Genomic DNA, 22,874 nt, shown 5'->3' with positions numbered 1-22,874 from the left:
CCAAACTAGGTGAATTTTAAGGAGGGGGACGCTTATTCTTTCCTGCTGATCACTCCTTCCCTGGTCACTTTTCCTCGCTGCTCACTGAATCCCAGATGTCCGACTGAGAGGAGAGGTCACAATCCCAGAATGGAAAATTTGTTTCCTAATTTCCTTTCTGGGACTGACCTCTTCCCTAGCTCACCCCACCCAAGTTAACTTCCTTGGGTGTCTCTATAATAGCTTCTTCCTGGGGAAAGCCTTACGGTCAAGAGTTTACCATTAGCTACAGAGAAAGTTAAGGATTTCAATGACTAAGCATTTGAACCTAGTGGACAAGTCTGAACTGCCCACCAGATTTGCAGGAAAAGAGGGATAGCCCTGTGTCTTGGCCTGAAGAAAGGAAATCATCACATAACTCATTTTCCATTTTCTTTAGTGATCTGTTGGTGCCACCTGAAGGAAACAGCCTCTGTTAATTAACATTCCTCGCAGATATTTTGCAGAACGAGTAGGGGCATTACGTTTGTTCACATCTCTCTATGTAGCTGCAGTGCCAGGAAGTTTTTCACAGATTTGTGTAATTTTCTTTTCAGTGCAAGAAGAAACACACACTGGTGTGCCCAGACTTTTCCAAGACCGGCATCTGTCCAAAGGGCACCCAGTGCAAACTCCAGCATCCCCAGAGAAAGTATCACTTCAGACAGCCCAGTACCGCAGCTGACTCCAACCAGGGCAGGTCATCGCCGAAGTGGAAGAGGCTGGGAGAGGAGGCAGTGAGGTAAGGGGAGTTAAAACACTCCTGTTCTTTCTTTGCATAAATCCCTTTCGTCGGTGATTCGGGAACACCATCTGGGCTCCTCTTCCTCTGCACATGGTGTGATGCGTTTACCCTGCAGTTTCAGGAATCTGGCTGTATCCTATTTCTTTGGGTTTTTTTGGCTAAACCTGAGTGTCGTCGATTCAAATTTGCTCTGGTACCTGAAATTCAAGCTGTGCCTTTTGAGTTCCGACCATAACAGCCCAAACTACAGATTCCAACGCCAGGACACCCCTAGCCATTTTGTCAAATGTGCCACAAGACTTCAGAGACTGCCACTTGCTCTTTAACTCTGCAGGGCTGATCGCAAAAAGCTTTGTTTGTTTGAGGTGCTGGGCTAGTGATTGTACGTCTAACAGTGCTGAAAGTGCCTCATATAAGGTGTGTAACAGATTGGGGCTGCTGCTATGGCAGCCGCAACAGATCCTATCAGCCAAGTGGAGTCAGTGCTTGGGTGGGAGACAGCCAAGAAACAGCTACTGATTAGTAGGGGTCACTCTTCTCTCTGAGTTAGCACTGACCCTAACAGGCATGGTGCTGCTAGACTTGCTGTCTTTCAGGAGAGATGGAAAACTGGCCCCCAGCCACCTGTAGTTAGGAAACACCTCTGGCATGTCTGACCAGGGTTCGGGCATATTCGCTCTGATGTCCTGGCTAATTGTTTTCTGTCCACCTGTACTCTTGGAGTTCCAGGTGGAGGCTGTATTCTTTGCTCTCCTGTTGTCAATGTAGAACCCCTGTGAGCTGTTGAATTGTTACTGGCTTCTTCCCCGGGGCAGGGCTTTGTTTCATCAATGGGTGAAGTGCTCCCTGTGTGTCTGTGTAGTTTATATTCTGCAGTTTGGGCACATTGGCATCTTCGCCTGGAAGGTGCCCTAGAGATGTTCCTGCCCTGAGCAGAGATGGCGTGTCCTGCCCAGCTGTCCAGTACTTTCTTCATGTGCATCAGAGTCTCTGGGCTCCTGAAGTTCAAAACTGTCCCTGGTTTAGGACCCAGGCCAAGTTTGTGCTGAAGTGGAAGTCCTGCGTGTTAACCCAATGCACCCACCATGCCACCCCTTTTACCACACACCCATTGCAGCCCACTTCTTCCTGGAGGGGCAGGGTGACCAGCTCAGCTTCACTTTCCTCTTGTCGCCAGTCTGTCCGATGCACGTGGGTGTCCAGAAATCCCTGCTCCTGCTGTGAAGGTGTCAAACGCCAACTCGGTGCTGACAGCATCTCCCCACTGTCAAGCAGGTTCCCCTGTCCAGGGGGCAGCAGGACAGCTGTGCCCTCTGAATCTAGCTCTGGGGCATTCTCACATCTGGGCTCATTTGCCCAGTGTTTGGAGGCCTCTTCTCTCCCTGTGGGAAACCTCACGCTCTCAGACCAAACCCACTGCCACCTTTATTGTTAGGGACGAAGGAAAACGAGCTCCACAGCCTGTTCCCTGTCCCTCGGACACGCTGGTCCTATCACAGAGCTGTCCATGTTTGGCAGCGTTGGCAGGCCCCACTCCAGAGCATTCCAGCGGCTGGTTGTAGGCCAGGGCTGAACTGCAGCGGCAGGGCTGTATAGGGCTGGAGCCGTGCGCCGTCTGGCTCTGTCCGGTGCTTGTAGTCCCCTGGGTTCAAATGCACTTAATTCACTCCATGTAAAAAAAAAAAAGACAGCATCACCCACAGCCTGGGACTGGATGCAAGAACTTGTCAGAAGAAGAGCAGTTTGACCTCTCTGATCTGGACGCGTTGCTGTGTCCCTGCTGGAGCTCGTCAGCTATCTCCGTAGTACAGGCAGGGCTATGGAGTGACAGGAAGCACCCCATCCCCCGCCATAGGGGCCGAAGGTTTGAGGAATCTCAGGCCTTTCTTTGGCTCTTGTCGCATTAGTACTTGAGTACTGGCTTCCTCCTGGGAGGCAGGGAAGAGTTGTTATACCGATGGAGAAACTGAGTCACAGAAAGGGGAAGTGACTTACCCAGGGTCATGCAGGAAATGGCAGAGCTGGAAACTGACCTCAGAACTCCCAATTCTCGTAACTACAAGATTATCCTTCCTCTCCGAGACTCGTCTGGCACTCCTGCCTGCTTGGGAAGTGGCAGGCCTGTGACTCGAACCCAGCTCTCCTGCATGTGAGTTAGATCCTAATCACTCCACGTTCTAAGTTAAGGCAAGGAAAAGAGAACAATCAGCGATCTGGGGCAACTGTGCCTGCCTCCCTCCTACCCGTGCAGAGGCAGCCGTTAGGGGAGGCCGAGGTGGAGAAGGACGTGGAAATATAATAGGTGTGCAGAATGTCTTTGCTGTTGTGCTGGGTGCTTTGTTAATCACATCAGCAACTCTCAGCATAAAATGACTATTTGATTCTTGTAGAGGTCATTGTCCTATGTGCCCTTGGGGGTCTATTGATTATTCAATTTTAATAATGCTGTGTGGCTGCAAGCTACCTAACTGGGCAATCCACCAAGCCTGGCACCCAGAGGTATCTCCAGTGTTATTAACTCCCTGCATTGTAATAGAGAGGAGAATTGTTAACACTTGGTCAGCCGGGGACTGGGCAATGGGTACGATGCTGAACACCTCCACCCCAGTGCAGGAGCTCCAGAATCAGCCACAGCCAGGAAGCTGGCCTTGTTTTTGAATTGCTCAGATGCCGGGAGTTGGCTGGCTGGTAGCCAGGTGTGGTGGCTAAAGCACTTGCCTTTCCTTTCAGGGGAAAAGGTTCGTGTTGAGATGGAGGGCATACGAGTTTGCGGGGCTTGTCTCTGTACCAGGGCCGGCTCCAGGCACCAGCTCAGCAAGCAGGTGCTTGGGGTGGCCAAGGGGAAGGGGTGGCATGTCGAGCTCTTCGGCGGCAATTAGGTGACGGATCCCTCGGTCCCTCTCGGAGGAAAGGACCTGCCTCGAATTGCTGCCGAAGAAGAAAGCGGCATGGTGGAGCTACCACTGAATTGCTGTGATCGTGGGTTTGTTGTTTGTTTGTTGTTTCTTTTCCCGCTGCTTGGGGTGGCAAAAACCCTGGAGCCGGCCCTGCTCTGTACCATCATTGGACATGAATCCACATTACAATGCCCATCCCACTGTTGGGCACGAGTTAGCAGCCTCCGCTCAGGAGATTGACCCAACGTGAAGAATGAGCTTCTTACCTCTATGGGAAACGGTCTCGTCAGACCAGAACTGAGGTCAGCTGTAGGCCAGTCTGAGGAAGCTTATATGGGCCTACAGTTCAAGGGACAGTACTGTTTCCTTGCGCTCCTCCTTCGAGCTGTCTGTATCCACCTCTGGTCTCATGTTTAGACTGTAAGTTCTTTGGAGAGGGTCAGTCTTTCTAGTCTGTGTCTGCACAGCGCCTGGCACGGTGGACTCCTCGGCGCTGTGGTAGTACAAAGATGGAGGATTATCGGCAGTGGGACCCCAGCAGTGGAATCCTCTCTTCCTGAAGCAATGGCATCTTCCTAGGACTGACCCTCGCTTAGGGACCTGGGCCAGGAAAGTAGAGGGCAGGGCAAGAAGCGAACACAAGAAACCATTCATGCCAGGAACAAAGGAGGCTATGAGAATATTGCCTTTAAGGCAAACTCAGCACTGATTAATTGCTCTGAGGTGCTTATATAACGCTGACAGAGCCCGGTCATCGGCGGTTAGGATTGAACCAGGGACCTCTGGAGCTTAGTGCATGAGCCTGTACTGCATCAGCTAAAAGCCAACTGGCTGTTAGCTAAGGGTGTAGAGCAGACTCTCTCTAAGTGGTCTCTGTGCCACTAGATGGGACACATCACCACACCCAGGAGGTGTGTGGGTTACGCTTAGATACCACAATATCTACATGTGTTAGAGCTGCCTAGCTCCATCTGCAGTGTGGAGCAAAGGGAAGGCTGGTTCAGTCAGGCTGTGTACGGGCAGACGTGTGTCTGACTCATATAAGAACGGCCACATTGGGTCACACCAAAGGTCCATCTAGCCCAGTATCCTGTCTTCCCACAGTGGCTGGTGCCAGATGCTTCCGAGGGGATGAACAGAACAGGCCAGTTTATCAAGTGATCCATCCCATCGTCCAGTCCCAGCTTCTGGCAGTCAAATGTTTAAGGACACCCTGACCATGGGGTTGCGTCCCTGACCATCTTGGCCAACAGCCATTGATGAGTCTAACCTCCCTGAACTTATCTAGTTCTTTTTTGAACTCTGTTATACTTTTGGCCTCCCTCCGTCATCGTCTCAGCCATGGGTTGGCCTTACTCATTCTCCCGGCGTTTCTGGGAAGGTGCCGGCACACGCACTGGGCACAAGCTTTCCCAGCCAGTGCCAGGCAAGTGATCAGAGAGGGTTGTTCTTGCCTGTAGTGTTTGCTGTGAATTCTAGGGAGCAAGGAAGCTGAAGAGTGATTCCAGAAACAGCCCTTGGCGGCGGCTTTTTATCAGTGAAGGTAGCGCTGGTGAAGATGCCAACCCAGGATGCTGACCCTTCAGGACAGAAGGGGTAGTAGCCGTGCAGGCTTCTCTGTGTAGCTGTCTGGGGAGTCCAGCTTCTAGTGGGGACAGGGCAGTGTTCAGACCCAGCCATGCCTTAGTCTCTCGGCTAGCGCTGCCCTGCAATACCCAAACTGAATGGTGCCTTTTGTGTTAGGAAGATCTGCCTCCATAGGCCGCTACTGAATCTGCGATTGCACCCGGGCCTTAGGGATAAAGGACTTGACCCTGGGGCTGCCTCGTCCTGCATAAAGAGTCATTTTAAGGCCGAGCTAATAGACCTGACTACACTAGAAGGGGACGGCTACAGCCCTGTTGGCAGGACTCGCTTTATCCATCACTGTCAGCAGCCTGTCGTCTGGGTCCATCAGTGCCGTGGCTCCAAATACTTCCTGGCTCCATCTCCGTTTGTATTTTTCTATTGCCGTTTGCGTCACTTCTCTGGAATGTTTTGTTAACAGCTTCCAGTGGGTACCTGGGAGCCGGCGGAGCAGACTCTCCAGCACACAGAGCCTGGGCAGGGAACCCTGCCTCCCTCCAGCAGCATTTCCCCTGCACTCCCCTCATTGGGATCCTGGGCCTAGGCAGTGCGGCCTCCTCCGCAGCGGTTCCTGGCCGCAGGTCACTGACTAGTCTGCTGTGGAAGTGATGGACGCTCACTGCTTACGGACACTAACACTAGCTGGGGAAAGCACTAGGAAGTGGACCATATGGCACAACCCCGCACTGACTCCTGGGGAAGGGACTAGATGTATTTGGTTGTTTGCTCCTGTCGTTCCACGAGAGCCGGGATTCAGCAATCTCTGTTCTGCTCTATACAGGGTTTTATGCCACACTCATTCTTCCTCCCCCGCAGATCAGTCCTAGTCACCTGGCTGGAGACGGGCAGAGCTGAAGCACCAGCTCGCTCTGTATCCGGCCCCAAGGCACGTCCCAGCAGTACACGGCCCTTCCTTGTATGGTAGCACCAGGGAGTGAGTGTGCAGCGGGCTCTGCGAAGCTATCTAGGGTGACACAGTAAGCTTGGAATGACATGCAGCTCCCGGCCCCTGGACGAGTGAGGTGTAAAATATTTCCTTGCTCCTTTTAGGTGGGAATGTGATGTGCAGGGCTGGCCAGCGGGGAGGAGAGCTATGCACGGCTCTTTCCATCCCCTGTTCCTGGAAAGGCCGGCAGCAGCCGCTGCCCGAGAGAGAGAAGACGCCGGGTTCAGAGAAGCTTTAAACTGCTCCAGCTTTTTTTCCCTTTATTAGCGCCATCAGTGTAGATGTCAAGCTAGATAAAATGTCCCATTAGCCATCTGTGCACTGAGGAGTGAGCCAAGAACACTGGCGCAGCCAGACCTGGAACTGGAGGCCGCTCGGTCCCTTACGCACCTGGCTCAGCCCCGTGCCCAATGCTCCAGCCTTGCTACCTTAACCCCACTCCCTTCCCGTTTGGCTCGGATCTGTGACCCAAACAAATGAAGGTGATGCGGCCACAAGCTCATATCTGAAGGGCGGAAACTTCCTTCAGGGAGAATGGGGATTTTCTGGGATGTAAATAGGAGTAAGGGGATCTGGCCAGCCAGAGAGAAACTAGCAGTGGGATGGATCAGGCTGTGGGATCATCCTCCAGGTGAAGGGGCAGTCATGGCATCACTCAGGTCGTTTCAAACGGAGAAGATGAAGTCTTTGGAAGTAGACTATCGGGGACAATCCTTGCCTGGCAGCTAGAAGAGCTAATGAGTCTCTTCATCTCTATCACCTGAGTCTTATCTCGCTAGAACCTATTTTACTATTCTATGTTGACATCGCTTGCTGATTCACATGGGATTTGCTGCTGTTTTTCATACTTATATGAATGTGTTTTTTAGGAGGGATGCAGCCCACCTCCAGGATGATGGGGAGATTCCCGGACCCTCCAGCGCAGAGCAGGGGGTAAAGTTTTGGAGTGACACAGACACCCCAGCATGCAGCAGACTTCAGAAGCTCCCATCTTTCATCTCTCTCCAGTCACCTACCTCTCCAAGTGCGGTGGCATGCACAGCTGACAGAGACAAGACAGGGGAGGATACAGGTACAAGGCTGTTGTTCTGTGTTGCATTCTCACAAGCTCTGGGGCTCCCTGTGGTTCATCAGCCAAAGCCGAGCAAGAGCCATGTCCCTTCTCTAGCTGCCCCTGCCCTGGGCACAGTACTCCTTCAGGACAAGGGACAGCCCGGCTGTGTGAATTCAGTGCTCCACAAAGGGGAGAACTGGAGTAGAATTGGGATGGTGCAGTCATGCATCCCTACACAGCTCTGCTGGTATTCTCCAGCTCTGTCAGTGCACCTTAATCCTGGCTTTGGCTCCTCCTGCTTGTCCACTCCTGGGACACACACAGCTCTGCCAGTGCGCTGCAGTCCTGACCTGCAGCAACACCCATGCTATTCTAAACCAGGCCTTAGGGAGAGGATAGTATCAGCTGGAGAATTGCGGGCTAGTGTTTGATGGGACCAAGAGTCCATTGGGCACCATCAAATAAATTTCACTTGAAACCTGAGCTGGGGTTAGAACCCATGTGTCCAGAGATGTGCCTGAGCCAGGGTTAGAACCCATGTGTCCATGTGGGCACCTGTAACCCATTCCACCACCCCATTCCCTCGAACGGCATGCACTGCGCTTGCAGCACGACTGCTTGCTTAGGCCCCTCCCTCTCAAATCTAGTCCCGTATGTTACCTTGAAGGACATCTCCAAACTGCAGTCCCATCTCTGTGGTCACACCACAATCAGCTCCAATCAAGCACGCTTCTGTTTTAACTCATCGGCTTCCAGTGTGTGTGAGAAGGAGAGACCGGAGTATATTAGGATTAGAGATCTGGTAGTTCAGAAAGTTAACACAAGGCAGCCCTGCGGCAAAGGGGAGTGAGAGTTAAGGGTCCCCCAGCTGCTGATATGGGAGCAATGTTTGGCTGGCTCCTCAGTGAATCCTGTCCATTTCTCCTCTGCTAGAAGCCTGGCCGTCATGGCATGGAGATTCAGGGTTAGCAGTGGGGTTACATTACTTTCCCCTGCCCTCCTCCCATTCCCTGGAAAAGGGAGGAACACACACATTTCTCTTGGACTAATTTCTACTTAGTCTGAACCTCTTCGCTGAAAGCTTCACTATTTAGACACAGCCACACACAGGGGGGCTGGAACAATTTTTCTAGTGGGGGTGCTGCGAGCCATTGACCAAACTGTAAACCCTGGATATCAGGGTCGGCAAACTTTGGCATGTGGCCCATCACAGAAATCCACTGGCGGGTCACGAGACGTTTTGTTTACGTTGATCGACTGCAGGCACGGCCCCCTGCAGCTCCCAGTGGCTGAGGTTTGCCGTTCCCGGCCAATGGGAGCTGCGGGAAGTGGCGCGGGCCGCAGGGATGTGGTGTGAGCTGCAGGGGGCCCTGCCTGCGGACGGTCAACATAAACAAAACATCTCGCGGCCCACCAGCGGATTACCGTGATGGGCCGTGTGCCAAAGGTTGCCAGCCCGTGCTGTATATAATGGAAACCATTTCAAGCCAGGGGGAGCAACAGTTCCGGCACGTGTTGCCACAACTGGTCTGTTGTGCTGTGAGATCAGGTACATGGTAGGTTAAGGGAGGCGGAGAGACTCAAAAGAAAACCAGACTTTCCTCGGAGTGGAAGATGATGGTGAGAACACTAGGTTGAAATTGGGGGACGAGATCCCCACGAAATGCACAGAAAACCATCTGCGTGGGATCACTCCATTCAGAATGTATTCAGCCCATTCCCCTGGCTGGGTGCAATGTCTTGGAAACAGCAGAGCAGCCAGCTCCTCTGGGACTGGCAAAATCTTCCCAAGTGAGGCAGGGGATTTTGCCTTTGTTTTTTTTTTTAATTCTCATTTTGTCTCCAGTAAGTCAGTTGGAGATTTTTGCGATTCCTTACTCCTACTTAGTGCCCAGCTCCTCTAGAGAGAGGAACTGCTTATGCTGCTTTTGGTGTGTGACACACAGTGCAGTACTTCAGAAGAAGAGAGGTGATTGGGGAGGGCACAGGGGGGCCAAATATTCAAATGTCCATTTAGGACCCTAAAATTAGAACTTGTCCAAACTTTGTTTTTAACTGAAAACTTTTTTCGATGAAAAATGCCGTTCCGTCAAAATCAAAGTGTCTTGCGAGGACAGGCTGATTTCAGTGAAATGTTTGGGGGTTTTTTTCAAGAAAAAAATCAAGTAAAAATATTTTTTTCATTTTGAACTAAAATCGAAAACAGTTTTTGTTTAAATTTTGAAAATTTTCATCAAAAATTAAAAATTTTCACAAGAAAAATATGGAGATAAACTTTCTGGTAATAAAATTGAATTCTTTTGACCGTCTCTACCCAAAATGGGAATGGCCTGCCTAATGATGGCACTTACCTGTAGGCGCCCACGTTTGAAAACAGCCAGGGATGACACTGCTAACTCCAGGGCTATGGACATTGTCTCCAAGAAGGTCCCTCGGTTTTCTAGCGCTCTGTGAAGGTCCCTAGTACATGCCGTGTGGGGGGGGGATAATGAGAAGGGGCCCAGAATGCAGCATAGGACAAAACCCAGGAGGCACCTCTTAATCTACTTAGATTGCAAGTTCTTTGAGGCGGTGTGTGTGTGTGTGTGCACCTAGCGCAATGGGGGGCTCTGGGTGCTCGTGCAGTGCCAATACCAAATCAGCCTGCCTAGAATTACTTGGGTGCTGAGTGCCCCCTTTGACATGCCATCTGTGGGGGTGGGTGGGACATCCCTAACTCAGACGTCCTTTGATCTAGAAGGCAGGAATGTAAATAATGTTCTGCCATGTTGGCTGCTTCTGTCTCTCACTCCTGCACCCTTTTCTGTAGTATCCGATCTAGGGAATGAAACCAACATTTTCCAAAGCGGGGGCTTAAAGTTAGGTATCCAAGTCCCCGTACAGCGGTATCCTGCTGTTCAGAGGCGCTGAGCCCCGCAGTCTCCTGTTAAGTCTGTGGGAGCTGGGTGGGGCTCGAAAGCTTTGAAAATCAGGCCAGTGAGTTATAGCAAACTGGCCACATGCCCCAGGTAGATCCCAGAGCGGGGACAGCCTGAGAAGTCCCAGCAACGCGCTGCGAACTCACCCCGTTCAGCAAAACACCCCCAAGGGAACTGCCTCCTGAGGATGCTGGAGAACTGCACCCGTCAGCTGCTGATGGAGAAAGCCCTCTGGAGGTCACCCAATCAGACCTGCCTAAAACAAGACACAGCTGGAAGGATTTATGGAGCCAGTCGTGGCTGCTGGACTGGATGGGCCAAGGCTTGGGTCTGTACAAAGGGAAGGGACACAGGGAAACAAGCCAGGCCAGGAGCACAAATCCATTTCTTTAACTTTTCCTCTCTGCTCCATGTCCTGTTTCTGCAGTGCCTTCTGTATCTCATGGCGGTGAGCTCGCCCTGCAGTGAGGGCCAGCTGAATGCTCACGTGAGCCCCCTTCCAGCCTCCCGTGCTGGAGAGAGACGTCTCTTCTGCTTAAGGGAACTTTGGAGCGGTGATCAGCCTGGCAGTGAAGTGTGAAACCCACTTCAAGGCTGGAAAGTTTCAAGGCATCTCGATGTCTGGGGGGAAAGAATTCCCGGGATTAGCAACATATTCCTTAGGTCACTGGTGAGCGTGTGTGTTCGGAAGAATGGCTGCTTGGCTGCATGCTATTGAAATGCTAAGCAATGGGCGCGCAGGGCAGCCGGTGCCCTTTCAGCAAGGATCATTGCTGCTATAAAGGCTTTTCTGCGCAACATGGAGAGGAGTGCTTGGCTTCCCTTTTGAATCACAGTGATTTCTTCCCCCTCCTTCCTCCTCTTGGCCCCGTTTCAACTCCTTTTGATCTCAGTGGCAGGGCTGCTGCTGTCTGCTGTGGGAAGTGCTCTTGAACCAGGGAGTTAATCTGGCTTTTGTATCTCTGCCGTGAAGATGGAGCAATTAATCCGCAGAAAGAACGCTGTTGAAATGCCATGAATTGCACTTGTCAGCCTGGAGTAACTCAGCCTCTAATGGGTCAAGGGAATGGGTGTCAGATGGAGAATAAAGATGCGGTAGCGGAAGGGACATCTGGGAGGGGAAAGAAGCATTTCTTTCTAACTCCTGGTTTTGGTCATCGTAGGAGGAGAGCGCGTGCAGAGAACGTAGCTGGTGCTATCTATGGCTTGGCTTGTCTAGTGGAAGCACCAGCCCAGTGAATAAAGAGCTCACACATGCTCTTGACGTGGGTAATCTGGCTCCTTCCTCCTCGTTCTCTGTCTTCCCCTACGTTAGCGAAAGCACTGGCTGTGATGCACCGCACAGGCCAGTTTCCTGCTCACCTTCTCTGGGGAACAGCTTTCGTAGCGTGGGGGGCCCTCGAGCCCCTGCAAATCGGCATGGCCTGCGTTCGGAGATGCGGCTGTGCTAGAGAGCCAGCCGGGGGAGTTGCCAGGGCTGGTGGAGACAGGATGCGAGGGTAGGAGATCCAAGTGCAATAGGATGTAACTGGTAGCCCACTCTCCGCATTCCTTGCCCTCTCCCTTCCCTCTGAGGCAGGCACCCGCCCCTCCTCCAGTTTCAGAGGGGCAGTCCCTTGCTGGAAGTGAGGCGCCCAGGCTGGGGGCGGGGGGCGGCTGGAGACTCCTTGGAGAAAGTGTAGGTGTCGTGGCTCACAGGGAATTGCAGCTGTATCGAAACCATTTTGAGGGGGAGTGTGTTCTCCTGCCAGAGATGAAGTGATTGCCATGCCGTTGATCCATAAAACACACAGGCCTTGCTTGGCACATGGGCTGGGGGAGGTGGGGTGGGGCTGTCCTCTGGTTGTGGTTGTCACCAAGGGACTGGGCAGGGGGTCTCCCCTCCGTATTTGCTGCCCCATCCCTGCACTCACGGAGCATGCATCCTGCAGTGAGAACTGCAGTTCAGAGGTGATCTGCGCACAGTAGGGCTCCTCAGCCAGTTACAATGGGCCACGTTTGCTGACAGAAGAGATGCAACTTTTGTCATTGCTTCCATTCATTCACGGTGGGCGTGTCCTCAGCAACCACTCAAGAGACCAAAAACTCCCATGTTTAGTGGTGGATGGTTGTCTTGTCCTGTGCTCTGTCCACACTTACGAAACCACCTCAGCTTATCCCCAAAGATAAGAGGTTGCCCAGTAGGGTGGTCAATTCCACGGGTTGCCATGTGTGTCTAATTATTAGATAAATGGTGAACTGCATTTGTCATACCGCTTTGGCCACCTCGGCTTTTCTTTACCCACTATATTAGGAAAAACTTTTTCACTAGGAGGGTGGTGAAGCACTGGAATGGGTTACCTAGGGAGACGGTGGAATCTCCTTCCTTAGAGGTTTTTAAGGTCAGGCTTGACAAAGCCCTGGCTGGGATGATTTAGTTGGGGTTGGTCCTACTTTGAGCAGGGGGTGGGACTAGATACCTCCTGAGGTCCCTTCCAACCCTGATATTCTGTGATTCCCTGAGCCTTGTTCTAACATCCCTACAGCCTTGAGGAACTGCAGGCAGCCATCCAACACCAACAGCCCCCTGGTTTGACTGGTCTGGGAGGCAGGAATGGCAGTAGGTACTGATTAAAGGTCCAGTATCTCTCAGCCCTGAAGGTTTAATCATGGGAACTTCATGCTGCTGACGAGGGGAGCTCTAAACTGGCCATTAACAAGTTTAGGCTCAAAATTAGGCAAAGGTTTCCAACCATCAGAGGAGTGAAGTTCTGGAACAGCCTCCCAAGGGGAGCAGTAGGGGGCTAAAAAACTAACTGGCTTCAAGACTGAGCTTGATAAATGTCTGGAGGGAATGGTCTGAGGAGCTGCCTACAATCCCCGACTTCTGGAGCCAGGACACTAGATGGGCAGGGCTCTCAGTTACTACAGATTCTTTCCCAGGTAGCTGCCTGGTAGCTCCTGCCCACATACTCAGAGTCTAACTGATCACCATATTTGGGGTTGGGAAAGAATTTTCCCCCGGGTCAGATTAGCAGAGACCCTAGGATTTTTTTTGTCTTCCTCTGCAGCATGGGGCATGGGTCACTTGCTGGTTTAAACTAGTGTAAATGGTGAATTCTCAGTAACTTGAAGTCTTTAAACCAGGATTTGAGGATGTCAGTAACTCAGCCACAGGTCCTGGGTCTATTACAGGAGTGGGTGGGTGAGGTTCTGTGACCTGCGATGTGCAGGAGATCAGGCTACTGAGCATGATGGTCCCTTCTGACCTTCAAGTCTATGAGTCAGATTCTCAGCTGTCCAGTGGGATACTCAGCTCTTGCTTGTAGCCCTTGACAGTCCCCAGAGATAAAGACATGACATTTTTGTGTACAAAAAATTATTTCGGGCCATTTGTAAAGGAGCTTTAACCTTGTTAGTTTCTATGTTCCTGGTGACTTACCGGTAGAGGGCTATAAGAAATTGTGTGTGTATCTGTAGCTGTATTTTAAAAATGTGTAGATACTTTGAAATGTAGGGAGGACTTTTTATAATAGCTGCCCCATGTGGCATACATGGGGTGAGGAGAGTCAGAGAGACGTGATTGGTATGAATTCGGGATGACTGCTTATTTGTAATGCAACGGTCTCAAACGTGGGCGTATTACACCACACCTGCCATAGGCTCTCTATGAAATGTGCGTGCACATCTATGAAACGTATCATTTGGTGCACGCTCTTTGAAAACTCTTCCGGCTGGAAAGATCGTCATGGAATTCCCCATTTTGAAGCTGCCACAGGAAACATTTCTGAAACCAGCATCATTTTTCAAACTAGGAGAACTTCTTAAGCGCATCCCCTGTGTGTGGAAGGTCTGTCGGCCTACGCGGTGTACAAGAAAATTAAAGTACCGTATTTTCCGCACTATAAGGCGCACCGGATTATAAGGCGCAGTCTCAATTACAGGATCTATTTCTGTACTTAACCCATACATAAGGCGCACTGTATTATAAGGTGCATGCTAAAACATACGGTCTACAAAAAAAGGTAACGCAGTTCATTTTCTTGCTTCCTCCACTTCCGAACCATAGATTCATTGATGTTGAATTCTTTCGCAGCTGCTCTATTCCCATTTACAACTGCGTAACTGATAGCCTGTAGTTTGAATTGTGCCTCGTAAGCATGTCTCTTCACTGGTGCCATTTTCGGGGGTCCTTAGACAGACAAATGTTGTTTTGCAGCATACCGGTAGTATACCTACCGGAGGAGTGGAGAAGGTAAACGTACGTACTGTACGTATTACGTAATGTTCTCTGATTGGTTTATCGCTGCCAGCGTACGTAGTTTACGTATTATGTCCCTGTGTCAGCGAAAAATGGTCCGACAGTCAATCAAGCAAAGCGCTTACCAAAGTCGCACAACAACATTTTTACAGATTTTTGGAACTCAGTGCACACATAAGGCGCACCGGATTATAAGACGCACGGCCAATTTTTGAGAAAATTTAAGGTGCGCCTTATAGTGCGGAAAATACGGTATTTGTGCGTCTGCAGAAGTGAGTGGAGTTGGGAACAAGTATATCACCACTCTACGTTCAGCCCAGGTGGCCTCTGTTGTGAGCATGCAGTTAACTTGCCCAGCAGCCACTGAACACCCAGATAACAGTAACGTGTGTGTATCGGGTGTTTTGAGAGAGAGGACTGAAGGCTCATGTGGTTTATGACCTGAGCCCCAATCAATTTAATAGGAACGTGCATGCTCCAGGGTGGATGATATTATGCTTGTACTAAAAATCAGGATTGTAAGAAAAATGTTGTCACATTTATTTTCAGTGCAGGGCCTTGGGCCATCAGATTGCAGGCGCTCTTCTCCTCTGTCTCAGTTTTGCAGTTTAGGCTGGTAATGACCCTTAGCACTTCTATACAGACCTCCAACCAAGAATTTGGAAGTGCTTTACAAACATCCATTCATGCACGTGCTCCCCTCTTCTGAGGCAGGTCAGCTTTGCTGTCCCTATCTCGCTAGCTGGGAAGCCGAGGCACAGAGAATTGAAGCGATTTGCCCATGGCCACACACGTAGCCAGCGGCAGAGACCGGAATAGAACCCACAAAGTCTTGGCGGGAAGTCAGCTGTTCCAATCCTGGGTCACATTGCCTCCTTTGCCAGCCTTTCCAGGGAAAGGGTGGAAGCTCCATCTCGCGAATCACTTATGGCAGAGCGGAAGACGTTCTGGAGTGTGCTGGAGGAAATAACCCCACACTGACGGGTAGGGAGATGAACTACATATCTCCAGAGATCTGTTCAGTCTCTATTTCTGTGATTGTAGGAACAGGGATTGATCGCTCCCACTGAGCAGTGACTCCATGCTGGGACACGGACTAGCCCTAACCTCCAGAGGCCTTATCCTGCCCTGTTCTCTGATTCTGTGACTGAGTCTGTATTAGCTTTTCATCCATGCCTCATGCTCCTGCTAAGTCTCCTTGCCCCTGTGTGTCAGGCCTGACTGTATCCCGCCAGCTGAGCCACTCACCCTCGCTCCTCTGCGATCTTAGAAGCGCTACTGATCTGCTGCTGGGGTGGCCGTGCCTGGTGCATCATAGATGGGTTTTCAGAAGCACCTCAGTGACTTGTGCCCAGGATTAATGCTCTTAAACCCATCAAGTGCTCTTGAAAACGCCACCCCATCCCTTTTCATGCCCTTTCCTGTGCACGCTCGGGGAAGGGTTTGGTGTGGTCCATGGCCTAGCATGGACTCAGTGACCTGGCCCTGTTAATACAGACCTTTGGGGATATCTGGTCCATTTCCCCAACCCTCTCAATGTGAGATTGTTCTCTCCAGTGTACTCCAAGCGTGGGGAAAGGCGTCTTCTAAAGCGTGTCAGCTAACACATTCTAGCACTCTAGTGTAGACATGGCAAGTTGTACTGAACTTGCATGAGCTGGTAGGGGTCAACCCTGGGTGTGGAGGGGCCCAGGAGTTAGCTACAGCTTTCATGCTACTCTAGGCATGTCCAGTGTCATGTTGAACCCGTCTCCTGTGCAACATCTCAGTGCCGTGACTGTCTGAGCCACACAACTGGCACAGAACATGGGCTGACACATACCAAGAGCCTCAGCTCATCTAGCTCTGGGATGGACCTGCTCTCCGCTCCCCAGGAGTGGTGTTAATGGGGACCCCAGTGTGCCTTGCAGGACTGTGATATGGGGCTTTCCCCAGCAGCCTGCTCTGTGACTCCAGGCCCCCTGCTCCGTTGCGCTGGACGCTGTGCCCAGTTATGGGGCCTCATAGCATTACGTCCAGGCAAAGCACGCCTTCCCCCCCCGGCTGTGCCAACGCGGCAGCAGATTGGTGCGGGTGCTATTTCCAGGCAGCGCTTCCTCAGCACCGCCTTTGTGTGACTAGCTCTGCCCTGCACAGAGCCTTGCTGCTGGGCGAAGGGGACGGCCTGGCTCTCATTGGCAGCCTTCCCTTCCTGTGTGCGGCAGGGAGAAAGCTCCTTTCCAGCAGGAGCCGGGGACACAGGGAGAGCAGCTGCCCCCTGGATTTAGTTGCAACATTTGTGTCCTTCACCTTGTTTTGTTCTTACAAAACTGGGGAAGCATCTGTGTGGGGTTGGGAGGTGGGGAGAGATAAATCTATTCCACCCTCCCCTCCTGGAAGTGTTTCCGGATGGGGGATACACTTAGCCACCCTCCCCTCCTGGAAGTGTTTCCAGGTAATGTGCTTTTCCATATTTCACCTTCCAGTTAAATAGCCTGCGCTGGAGCTAACTGTCCTCCCTGCGATAATTGTAACCAAGCGCACCAATGCGAACCATTCCAATCGAGTGCTAATTTAATTAGAAAGCACCCATTTTAGTTAATTTGTTCGAGAAGATCACTGAAAACTCCTGGAGAGAACAGATGTTCCCCTTTCCCCCGATGAACATTCAGGGGTTTGTAAATGGCTCCACTCAGCCTTGTTTAGGAGAGAAAAGAGGATTTTATAGCTGCAAACGACCCTTTCTGTAAACATTTTACAGCTCTCTGCACGTTTGAGTGACGATAAACCCCTAGCAACTCGGCGGGCTGCAAATTTGCGACCATACGGCTATCATTTTATTGTCATATTTCACAGTCGTAACGTTAATGGAAGATGCTCGCTACAGTCTTTTTTAATGGCTCCGCTGAGCACGCTCAAACACTTTTGCTTTGGAAAATTCATTGAGGTGCAGTGCTTCTGTTTTTGTTTACAGCTTTCACTTCTGGAGGAATAACTTTGAAAACATGAATCCCCTCCACGCACACACCTCCCTGCCATGTTCAGATTTCCGAACCCAGTTCATAGTTCCTGGCTCCCCCGGCTCCCAGGGTTACACACACGGGCGCTGCCTTCCTGGGTTAAATGTTCCCATTTCTCACTGGACCAGCCACGTGTTCCCTTCACCTGCTGCCACAGGTGAGGGGTTGCAGTGGTGAAAGCACGAGCAGCCAGGCTGTAGTAAGTGCAGTCTCTCCCCCAAAACTTTATAGACGTGCTAGAGATCAGTAGCCCTGAATCAAGCAGGGTATAGGAGGGGACTATGCCCGTCCCTCGTATTCATCAAACCCCACATCATGATAGAGTGTAAAATTTTAAGGCAGCAAAAACCTTTTTCTCTCAAAGCCACTATCTATTGTTCAGTTCAGTGGCTATTTTTTATTTCTTCCTTCACACTCTCCCCCTCATCTTGCACAAGAAATAATGTGATTATTTAAAAGACCCCACATCTCTTAACCCTAAGGCCATGCTGAACATACAGCTCCAGGCAAGCAAATCGCCATTAGTCTGGGTGCTCCTGGCGCCCTCTCATTGGTCATGCAGAAATGCTAATCAGGATTCCCTCTGCCTGCAGGCGTTCCTGAATGCCATACCCACCAGCGACTCTCCTCGCAGCTGGGCTTGTACGTCCGGTGCTCTCGCAGTTTGCTCGGCACTGGGTGGGACAGGCCGGCTGGGTGAGGCAGTGGTAGCAGAAGATCAGCATTGAGACCTGGGCCTTAGTCTCTTGCTTCCTGCCAGGCAAGGCCTGGGCACATTGTGGAACCAGTACTTTCAGCCTGGGAAAGGATCTCACTGTGTTCTCCTCTAATGATCCTCCCAGGCCACCATAGGAAATAGCATTTGGGAGTCTCTCTAATGCCACTTTGGAATATCTTTACCTCCCAGAGCTTCTCGTCTCCCAAGCACTTCACAGGCATTAACTAACCTCCCAGCAGCCCCGGGAGGCAGGTGAGAGTTAACCCAGTTTGCTTACAGCTCTGAGCATGATGAGTCCTGGTCCATGACAGGGGTTCCTAGGCAATACAGTAAGACAAGGAATAAATAATAACAGGCTTAAGCTAAACTGAACCAGAGCAAAAGTTAGTCTATAAGGTGCCACAGGATTCTTTGCTGCTTCTACAGAGCAAAAGTGTTCACACTCGAGGAGTGGCCCCAGTGTAACACAATCAGTTTCTAAACCAAGATAGTTACAGCGTAGTTTTTTAATGTCAGCAGCAAGGAAGCATTGTCCAGCGGGTAAAGCACATGACTCAGGGCATGTCTACACTACAGCTCTAAGTCGACCTATGTTAAGTCAACTTACAGCCACCGCCGTGATTACTGCAGTGGCTGACGTCCACGCTCCCCTCCTGGGTTAAAGACTCCAGGGTTACGCACACAGGGTGCGCGTCCTCACTAGGATCACTTCCACCAACGGAAGGGGACAGTGTGGGGGAGCTGAGAGGCAGGGCTCGCAGCTCCACACTGGGAGCCCGGCTGTCCCCCAGGCTTCTCACTTCCCTGCTCCCAGCTGGGAGTGGGGGGCAGCCACCCAGGCTTCTCTGCTCCCTGAGCTGGGAGCCTCGAGGTAGCAGCCTGGCAAAGTGGGGAGCTGGGAGTGGGGAACCAGGGGGCAGCTGGGCTTTAGCTGCCGAGCTTTCTTGTCAATTTCACAACTCCACCATGGAGCCATGAAATTGCTAAGACAGCTGACTGTGTAGACACTGTGTAGACAGTACACAGACACTGCGTCGTCCTAACTACACCAGCGTAAGCCCTGCACCTCTCGTGGGAGCAAAGTAGTTATGTCAGTGTAGTGGGTCACTTACATCAACGGGACAAGTTTGTCGTGTGTGCGCTGACATAACGAGGTTGACGTAAGCTGCCGTACGCTGATCTGTGTAGTGTAGACCAGGCCTGAGAGTCCAAAGATCTGAGCGTTCTCCATGCTCTCGCGAGCTTCTCTTGTGACCTCGGACACGCCACAGGGATACAATGGACTTAACATCTAATTAGTTTTAAAAAATGAGTTCAAAGTGGTTTTGAGTCCTAACTTGGGGCTTTGTTCCACTACCCATCACTGTAGCTGTTGAGCACCTGTCCCTGAATCGCTTTGCCAGTTTTTGCATTTTGTGACCCTTTTGTTGTTGTTGTTGTTGTTAAGAAGAGCGGGTTTTTGCCTGTTGCTGTGTGAAACCCACACAAATTGGGGCGGGCGTATGCGTGAGATGAGCTGACTATGCCGGGGAAGAGTGATTCTGACTGTACATCGAGTGCAGTCAAATTTACTAAATAAACGCACTGCCAGGTCAAAGCGATAGCGTCCCTCACCTCTGCCGTTGCAGTCATTTCAGGCCTGGTGTGTAACAATAACAAGTACAGATGTTCAGATGGAAGGGTGGCTTTTAACATAAGTGACTCTGTAGCTGCTCTGTGACTCAGTTTCCCCTTTCTAAAGTGGAGGGAGTACTTCCCTACATGGCAGAAATATTAAGGCTTAACTCTGTGGGTGCAGTGTGCTTAGAGACCCCTGGCTAGAGGAGCGCATGTTGTTCTCTCTCTGTATCTCAGGTAGGTAAGAGCACTATCAGTAGGTGCATTAATTTGCTGCTTGCCAGTGACCATGTGCCCTCGGGCATATCCCCTCCTTGCAGGGGGCTGCTGCTGCCCTTGACTCGTGCCTTCCACCCTAGGCTGGGCTGCTGAGCTCACTGGCAGGGCTGGAGGCTTTGCACAGAAACGTCTCTCTCTTACCTTGTTCTGCCTCTCTTACCTTTGCTAGGTGTCTCCCGACCCCCAGTTTGCCGTGGGATCTAACTTTGCCAGGAGCCTTCCAGGCACTAGCAGGAGCGTGTTCCCGCTTCCGGAGGAGTCTGGGGTCTCGTACAGCCAGAGCCACTGGGCGGGCTGCCAGAGCCCTGCATTTCACCACACTAATGCTGTTGCATCCCTTGTGCCATCTGCCTCCTGTAGCAGCGTAGGTGCTGGCAGAGGAGCAAGCTGGTACCCCGGGGGCTCCCACGACCGAGATCTGCTGCAGCAGATGCTGCTAAGGGCCATAAAATAGGGAAGGGGGGAAAGGGAAAAACCATCCAGCGTCCCTTAGGGACCCTGTCCTCCGCCCATTGAAGGCAATAGGAATCTTGCTGCTGACATGAAGTTGAACAGGATCAGATCCCAAGTATAAAGGGATGGAAAAAAATGTGACATGTCCCTTCGTGGCCCCTGCCGTAAGCCCTCAGTCACGCCGGCAGATGTGTGTACAAGGAACTGCCTCTCCGTTCCCCACCCTTGCACTCGCTGAGGGGCAGCTCAGCACTGCTCTGCGACCAGGTGGGTGAGGTGCTGTGCCATACCAGCCCCTACCCCCGCAGGGACACAGGGCCGTTCAGTCCCATCTGGCGGGCTGATCAACATCTGCAGCCCAGAGGGCACAACCTGCCGAGAAGACGCCACGATGGGCGGAGGAAAGCTAAGGTAATAATTGGAGATATACCAATCTCCTAGAACTGGAAGGAACCTTGAAAGGTCATCGAGTCCAGCCCCCTGCCTTCACTAGCAGGACCAATTTTTGCCCCAGATCCCTAAGTGGCCTCCTCAAGGATTGAACTCACAACCCTGGGTTTAGCAGGCCAATGCTCAAACCACTGAGCTGTCCCTGTGTGGTCTGAGAGCTCATTGTCTGTACTCACATGTGCCGCCCCGGTACTGTAGCCGTCTCTTCCCATCAGTGCAGAGGATATGGGCGTGGCCGGCTTTGGACCCAGCCGACTCCCCTCTTTAGCAGCTGTGAAACTTCCACAGCTTTAGCACCTCCCCCCCGTTGGAAGGAAGGACAAACAGTCTGGTGCCTCAACCCTTCGCACAGACCTGGGTTCTATTCCCAGCATGGCCACTCACTTGCTGTTGTCACTCACCCGCCCTGCCTCTGTTTCCCCACCTGTAAAATTGGGCTAATACTCCCCTACCTCGTGGGGCGGTTGTGAGGCTTTCTGCAAAGCACAATAAGGTCTTTGCATAGAATGTGCTCTGCACCTGCAAGATGTCATGAGGGAGGTGGTTATTTCTTATTTTAGTGGAGCCTGAGACCCTGAGTTACGGACCAGGACCGTGCAGGCACTGTACGAACCCGGGACACAGGTGGTCTCTGCCCTCCAGAGCCCGTCTCTAATGAGGAGACACTGGATAAATGCATCCGATTGTGAGGCGCTGAGTTACTGTGCTAACGGGCCATATAAGTACCCAGACCATCAGAAATTGAGGTCTCCCCATTAGCATCACAACTCACTGGGCCAGACAGTGCCAGGCTGGCCTGCTACACAGGCAATTTCAATGGCAACGCAGTAAGATTTGCCAAATTTGCTCCTGAGTAGAAGGTTTGAGTCAGAGACTAAAACAGCTGGTCAGAGTAGCAGCAGATTGGACCAGTTTGTTTCTTCCGCAGCAAGGGGAAGCTCCAAGTGCTGAGAGCTTGGTGTGCACTTCAGACCCAGGCAGCTGCTTCACTTGCTGGAGAAGTCCTGGGCTCTGCCTACCGTGCAGCTGTTCTGTAAGGAGGGGAAGCGAGCATGGTGCTGGGGAGAGAGTCCAGAGAGGGCAGTGGTGGCCCAGGTGTAACTCCACTCCAGCATCTCTAGGGACCAGTGCGGGCCCCTGGGGATGGTCTTTTCTGCTTTCAAAAAAGGGAGTTGGGTGCATCACTCCTTCATCTGGAGTCTCAAGTGGGGACACAGAGTCACAAAGCTTAAGGCCAGAAGGGAACATCAGATCATCTGGTCCAACCTCCTGTACATCACCAGCCACCAGCACCACCCAGCGCCCACCCACTAAACCAACAACCAAAGTATTACAGCTGGCTGATTTCCTGCCCTTTGCTGCCTTCTCCAGAGGTCGCCTGACTGGCCAGGATGGTTTAGCGGTGTCCAGAGGCAGGGACTGAGCTTATCAAGGGAACCACCCCAATCTTGGGGCCCACTATCCCCACCTGAGAACCTTCTTCAGTATCTTTCTGGTTACAAGCAAATTCCACTGCGGAGGACCCCTGATCTTGCTGTCCCCCTTTGCGAAGGCCTTAGCTGGGCCGGCGGTGGTTAGTTGACCATAGCAGATTTCTCTTGCAATTGAACAAGTTTATCCTGTTAACTGCCCTTTGAGAGGGGATGCTCGTGGGTGCCCCCAGCTTTGCTTACCCCAATTGCACTCCAGGGAATGAACTCCCCTCGGATGTCTCATCTGGCTTCTGCGGGCAAGGCCCAGGGAACCCAGGAAAATACGTGTTCCATCAAGCATTCAGAACAAGCTAATTGGAAAGCATCAAACCGCCTTTCATAATTGAATTAACAAACCTCTAATATAATTGCTTTTCGAATGCAAAACCTATCGAGTTGCAGGTAGTGCGCACATGCTCCTTCCTACAGCCAGGCACTGCAT

At 51.6% G+C, this 22,874-nt stretch overlaps 1 protein-coding gene across 2 annotated transcripts in view; it reads left to right on the top strand.

Moving 5' to 3' along the window:
• The window catches only part of ZC3H3 (zinc finger CCCH-type containing 3), a 331,469-nt gene that overhangs the window by 283,102 nt on the left and 25,493 nt on the right, over window positions 1–22,874 (top strand). For both annotated transcript variants that reach the window (XM_039522683.1, XM_039522684.1), the window contains 2 exons: window positions 576–760; window positions 7,102–7,304. In XM_039522683.1, the coding sequence (XP_039378617.1) occupies window positions 576–760; window positions 7,102–7,304 (388 nt within the window). The remainder of the gene's footprint in view (window positions 1–575; window positions 761–7,101; window positions 7,305–22,874) is intronic.

This window comes from Mauremys reevesii, linkage group 2, assembly GCF_016161935.1.
Source record: "Mauremys reevesii isolate NIE-2019 linkage group 2, ASM1616193v1, whole genome shotgun sequence".
Taxonomy (NCBI): Eukaryota; Metazoa; Chordata; order Testudines; family Geoemydidae; genus Mauremys; species Mauremys reevesii.
This window is presented reverse-complemented; position numbering and strand designations above follow the sequence as displayed.